The sequence below is a fragment of the Pteropus vampyrus genome, unplaced genomic scaffold, assembly GCF_000151845.1.
Source record: "Pteropus vampyrus isolate Shadow unplaced genomic scaffold, Pvam_2.0 Scaffold81, whole genome shotgun sequence".
NCBI lineage: Eukaryota > Metazoa > Chordata > Mammalia > Chiroptera > Pteropodidae > Pteropus > Pteropus vampyrus.
In genome coordinates, this window is record NW_011888862.1 from 2,242,564 (window position 1) to 2,249,286 (window position 6,723).

Here is a 6,723-nt window from a genome sequence, read left to right on the forward strand (position 1 = left end):
CTTCTATTTCTTCCCATTCTGTCATCTAAGCTTTCTTTCATTACAGCCCTTTATGGATTTTGAGAAAGGTATTGTGTTTCTACTAATTTTTTTCCTTACTCAAAATAAAATGTCTCTATTCTTTCAACTAATCGAACTGGAAAGAAGTTAAAATGATAGAAAACTTTCATGTATGCAAGCGGAAATAAAGAGATACTGCCCAGATTTCTATCAATAGGTCTTGATAGAAATCATTTTTGCTCAGATACATAATTGATCTTCAAAGAAAATAATGCAAACATTATTTTCAAATTTTTCCAAAAAAATCTAGCATCGTGTTTTTAGTTGTTAGAAAGCTGTCATCTAACACACTAATATTTTTTGGACCTGTGAAATGCCAACTTTTTTTTGGTTGAGGTTTTGCTGTTGCTGTTGGTGTTATTTAAATAAACTTATGAGGGTAAAATCTCATCCATGCCATGCTTGTATGGGTCACAAACTCTTCCCCGAGTGTGGTCCTAGATCTGAATTCGAAGATGTACTCCTGCGCATCCAAGCGCCTTCCTAGCTCAAGCTTGCTGACCTGTGTCTGCCCACTTGGCGTACGGGGAGTCAACTGACCAATCAAACTATTGTGATACTTGAGGGAGGTGGCCTAAGTCTGACATTGAGTTGCCCTGTGAGCATTTTTGCTGTGTTCTTATCTTCCCAATAGCCATCTCTCATCCCTTCCCCTCTGCACCCCCTCCATTCCATCATACTCACCTCATCAGACCCCGTCTCTCTGGGTGCAGTTATCCTACAATACCATTTCAGAACAAGACTGTCCCAGGTTAAGGCTGGAAGAATCCTGTCACAGAAGATTCACTGTGTCACAGAAGGTCATGTGAAACTTACCTCATCTTTTCTCGAGCTTCCGATCATGAGATCAGGCAATCGGTTTATGCATCTGTAGAGAGAATATGACTGTAGAAGCTGCTGTGGCGGTTTCACTTTGTCCCGGGAGAGAACAGGGCTTGTTCGAGGCAGCTAGTGTGTGAGCACAGCTCTGAGAGGTCGATCATCTCATGCAGCTTCTGCCGCCTCACCACTGACCTGTGCATGGCAGGGACATTCAGTCACGTGTCCGCTCCTCAGCCTTTGTGACCATCTTCACTTCTAGTCTGCTCTTGCTCTTCCAAGTCACTGTGTGTCATTTCTTCTGGACTTGGAGCCAAACGAACTTAAAGAACTGGGTAGCAGGAAAGTCACGTGTGAAGTCCACAGGACTGGGAAGGAGAGGGAGGAAAAGTCTTTGGAAGAAATAGACAGTGAAAGACATGGAGGCTGTTACGGAAATACTTAGGGGCTGAATTCTCATGGACTAACTGTAGGACATTAGCGAGCCTCTGAGCATGTCCTCTTCGGTTTCCTCATCGGTGAAACAAAAGGACGTATGGTTTCATGATTGCTTGGTTCCCCCTTCACTCTTGAGACTTCATGACCAACTACACGTGGGTAATGCAGTTTGCTCCAAGGATTCGTGGAGCTCATCCAACATATCTTCTTTCTCCCCCTTTCATCTCTCCTTACTTCTAATTACAGAGAAAACTCAAAGGAATGCATTTCTGTTGTTTACTTTGGATTGTTTCATTCATGTCTTTTTGAGTTATTTTTAAATTATGTTCTGTTTGTTACAGACTTAATGTTTTACTCCATTAACACACTAACCCATTCCTTGTATGTCTCCCATGAGTTTGAAGAACGTTCTTAAATGAGCTAAAAATTGTTTCACAAAATAACTTTACATCTGAAGCTGATTAATGCTTGTGGTTCACTGTTATGACCTCTACCAGGTCCAAAAGGCATCGCATCAAACATCACTGCCGTTTCTCGTTCTGCTTGGGACATACAACTCTGCTAAAGTCTGGGCTTATAGCCCCAAACACTGGCTTAGTTACAAAGGAAGTGTTTCTGTAATCGTGTTTGCCAATGGGAAACCTTGATTTAAAAATTAAAAAAAAAAAAAACCCATCTGATTGATTTTCTGATGAGAAAAGTTCTTTTATTTGAATCCACTGAGTTAGTTACGGCTAGAAAAGAAGAATTTTTCTATGAATAACTGAACTGGGATATCACCAAAGGGGCACTTTGCTTGGCTTAGAGAGTTCAATTGTTTTTTTGTTTTTTTTAATGTTGCGTTAAAATAAATTATAGATATGTGTGGCTGCTACAAAGAGCAGAATTATAATTTAGCTGACTTAAACCTCTCCCTCTTGTTTTGTTGTTGTTAAACAGGAAACAGTTAAGGATAATTCACTTCTTTTTATGCCAAATGTTTTGAAAGTCTATCTGGAAAATGGGCAGACCAAATCATTTCGCTTTGACTCCAGCACCTCCATAAAGGTAAGAGGTCCTGCCAAACTCTACCCAAGCACTGCCAGACAGGAAGTGAAAGCTGCACCGTGAGTCATGCACCTTCTTTCAGAACTGTTTATTTATGAGATTTTTTTTTGTTACTTCCGAATAAGGTAGTGTATGACTACTTAAAAACAAACCAAAACAGAAAAGCTTAAACTAAGAAGTTTCTGCTGTGTGCGTGTGTGTGTTGCGAAACAGTATAATACGCTATCAGTGATGAACCACTACAGTTAGTCATTTTAATGCAACTGCAGATTAATTAAAATAGAATGACTGTCACCAAGAAGGCTTGGCGCCCTGCCCAAAGCCAGCGTGAGTTTTCAGCTATGTTAGCCACCAAGATTAAGATGTTAGCTGTTAATTGAATATCCGCTACTTTGGTGTCCAGCAAAAACAAGGGATAGAATAATGTAAAGATAACATTTACTTTTTAATTACTGTAACTAATCTCATGGAAATGACGCATAAAAGGCAAAAATGAGGCATGCTTCTTAGGAGAAGAGGTGAAAAGAAGAATCGCAAAGCAATCCTATTACAGTCATTCCCCCTTATCCATGGGGGACATGTTCCAAGATCGCCAGTGGACGCCTGAAACCACATATAGTATATATGTATACATACATACATATCTATCCTATTTATTTTCCTATATAGACACGCCTTTTTACTGAAAGGAAGTACTTTATGGCTTCTTTTTGGCATAATCGAACAGCCAGGATCACTACTCTTGCGCTTTGGAGCCATTATTAAGTAAAATAAGGGTGACTTGAACACGAGCACTGCGATGCTTTGACAGGTGATCCGGTCACTGAGATGGCTACTAAGTGACTAATAGGCGGGAAGCATATAGATCCTAGAGATGCTGGACAGAGTGATGAGTCACGTCCCAGGCAGGATGGAGCAAGATTTCATTGCTCTACTCAAAACAGCACGCAATTTAAAACAAATATTATTTATTTCTGGAATTTTCCATTTAATATTTTTGGACCGCAGTGGACTGCGGGTAACTGAAACCGTGGATGAGGGGGGACTACTGTATTTCAGAGCCACAGGTGAGTTTGCGTGATGGATATTATAACAAAGCATATAGGTTTTTTCTCCCATGCTTCCTTCCTGGAAAAAAAAAGTACAGAGTCTTCTTTATTGGATAAAAGTGTGTTCAGAAATTGATTGCTCCCTAATGCTCCATCAGCCTAAAATAGGCTTTCTTCAGATGCATAGTGCAAAAGATTTTATAGAAGTAAAAAAAAAAAAAAATCTAGTAACGATCTGTACAATAATGTATCAAGAGAATATCAACTCTATGTTAAAAATGTCTATCAATAGTCAATCCCTAATTCTGTTTTTTAAATTAATCAGCATAAACCTTATGAGAGGAAGCCTTTCTGCAAAAGCCCGCTCACTGTGCATTCCAATTGTCGTGATACAGGCAAGCAGCTTGTTTTGAATTGCTTTAAATAGGTAGTGATTTAGCAGGTAATAGAGCAGACAATAAGAGTAGATTGACAGTAGAGCATTTAAATCATCCCTAAATCATTCCAGATGAAATATTAACTTCCTTCATACAAGACAGCTAATTTTAAATGGTGATGACTGAAAAAAGTTCTTTTTCTTTATTCCTACTCAAAATCAATTATAGTGAGATGTTACTCTAATTATTGATCAGCTAACTTGGGGGTCGGCCAACTTTCTCTGGAAAGGGCTCAAGAGTAACTACTTTAGGCTTTGTGGGACATTTGATCTCCATTACAACTGCTCGACCCTGCTGTTGTCATAGAAAGGTGGACTCAGGAGGTCCTTAAGACCACTCTCGGGTTCAGCAATTCACATGAAGGACTCACAGAACTTAGCACATTGTTATACTCGCAGTTATAGTTTATTCCTGCGAAGGATACAGATTGAAATCAAGAGCAGGAAAAGGCACGTAGGGCAGCAGAGACTGGGCATAGAGCTTCAGTTGTCTTCTCCCAGTGGAGTTATGCAGACGGTCTTTTTCTCCCAGCAACGACACGTGACAGTATGCATAGAGCACTGCCAACCAGGGAAGCTCACCCGAGCCTTGGCATCCAATTTTTTGCATGGATTGGCCACATAGATGCAGCTGGCCACCTGCATGGCTGACTTAGGACCCAGCCCCTCCAGAGGGTGAGCCAATACCACGTGGCCCAAGGTCCTCACCATAGATCGCGTTGTTACTGTAGACTATCTGGTGTGACCCAAGGTCCCCAGGTAAACAAAGGCCCGCCTATCAGGCGGGACACACTGAGGTCCTAGAGGTTACCTTCTAAGAGCCAGGAGTAAAGAGGCAAACCTCTCCTTAGGCAAGATGAATCATTTGCTGCATAGACAGTATGTAAGTGAATGGGCATGGCTCGATTTGACCCCCATGCCACAGTCTGCAGGCCCCTGACCTAACTAACCCATAGAGCCATATTATTATAGCTCCCTCTCACACAGCGCCTTTATTCTGTGACATTAACTGGTCAGAAAAGCTGCTTACCATCAGACCCCCTCCCCCATCTGAAGATATTGGTAAAGACTTAAATGCATTTTTTAACAAATAAATCTGAAATTAGAAAAGACTCCTATTGTTAATTCCCTCTGGCCTCTTTAGTATAGGAACCCACACTAGACTGAGTTTGATTTCCCTGAGGATGGCAGATGACAATGAGAAGACAGGAAGCAATGCAAAAAAGTTCACATGAAATTATAGTTATCTTATCTTGTACCTAACAGCCTTATTATCGCAATAGACACAGGCTGGTAGGCATAAAATGGAAATAGTATAGTTATGAAAAGGATATGACACTGTTTTATAAAATTGCTAAAATTCTTGCTCCAGAGTCACAATAGGAAAAAAGTAGTGCTATCCATTTTTTCGGTATCCTCCCAGGTGATTCAAGAGAAGGTTTTATAAAGTATGTGTCGCTACACAAAGACTGGTTTTGTTTTCTCTTTTCTGGGCCTTGAGCAAAAATTATGAAACAGAGAGTCTTTTAATGAAATTCAATATAGTGAAGGCATTTCTGTTGAATGATATTTTTTTGATGGTGGTGGGTGAGTGTGGCGATCTTTGTTAGAAATTGGAAAAGGTCCACAGAGAAGAGTCAAAAACTTAGAAAGATCGGTAAAAACGAAGAACTCTACATATGGCAGGGTTTCTCTGTCTTGGCATTGTTGCTACTTTGGACCAGGTAATTATGGTGGGGGCTGTCTTGTGTATTATAGGATATTTATCAGCATCTTCCGATGCCTAGCATCCCCAACCCCATCGTGACAATCAAAAATGTCTCCAGAAGTTGCCAGATGTTGCTATGGGGCAACAAAATCGCCCCAGTTGAATACCACTGCTCTGTAGGATTTTTAGCATTTGAGTATAAATTATCTTGAAGAGAGATCGTTGACTAGTTTTCAAGCACATGGGAAGGGTAATGGTTGAGGATGTTAGTTTTGCATCGCAGGAAGCATGTTTGTATATGGATCACCTTTCTGATCCTAAATGTTTACTCCTTAAAGGACTGCTGTCAAAGCTTGCCCAATCTACCTCCCCCGGAGATTTAAAAGAAATGCTAATATATGTATATTGTTACAGTGCCCTAACTTTGTGCCGAAATGTGCTGAATAGATGCTTTCTGAGTGTCGATTCATTTAGTCTATGTATCTATTCAGACGCAGGTGTTATTATTACCCCCAGTTTATAGATAGAGACACTGAGATACCTGGAGATTAAACAACTTGCCTTAAGTTACACAACTAATACACAGTAGAGCTGAGATTAGAAACCAGACTATGTCAAAGCCCACATTCCTTCCCACCAGCATACTGCGCTTCCAGCAAGGTAGGCTAGGGAAAGGCAGGGGTTTTGTAAAGGGCCAGATAGCAAATATTTTAGGCTTTACAGGCCATACAGTCTCTGTCGAAGCTAACTGCTCAGCTCTGCCAAAGGAGAGCACGAAAGCAGCCATAGGCACTATTGAAATAAATAGGCATGGCTGATTGCCAATAAAACTTTATTTACCCAAACAGGCAGCGGGCTGGATTTGGTATGCAGGCACTGTTTTGCTGACCCCCGGGATGGACCGCTTTCAGAGGTGTTCAGTTGCCACCCCATTTAGAAGGAAGGGGACCTAACTGACCACACTGCAGCATCTATTGACAATATTTCTAGATTAAGAGCTTGGGTAATACGTAAGCACCTCACACAGCTCTTCGCCCTGTGGCCCGTTTCTGAACTCCATAAAGATTTGGGAGTGGGGGAAGCCCACTTTTGGAAGGAAAGGGTAAGAGAAAAGTCTCATTTCTGTCTCTTTTGGGATCTTTGGATCATCAAGCTTCAGAATCAAC

The 6,723-nt window shown here is 40.9% G+C and overlaps 1 protein-coding gene across 1 annotated transcript in view; it reads left to right on the plus strand.

The window, feature by feature from the left end:
• FRMPD4 (FERM and PDZ domain containing 4) overlaps positions 1-6,723 on the plus strand; it is a 755,715-nt gene that overhangs the window by 709,265 nt on the left and 39,727 nt on the right. Inside the window, exon 9 of the mRNA XM_011363039.2 lies at positions 2,257-2,364. Within this exon, the coding sequence (XP_011361341.1) occupies positions 2,257-2,364 (108 nt within the window). The remainder of the gene's footprint in view (positions 1-2,256; positions 2,365-6,723) is intronic.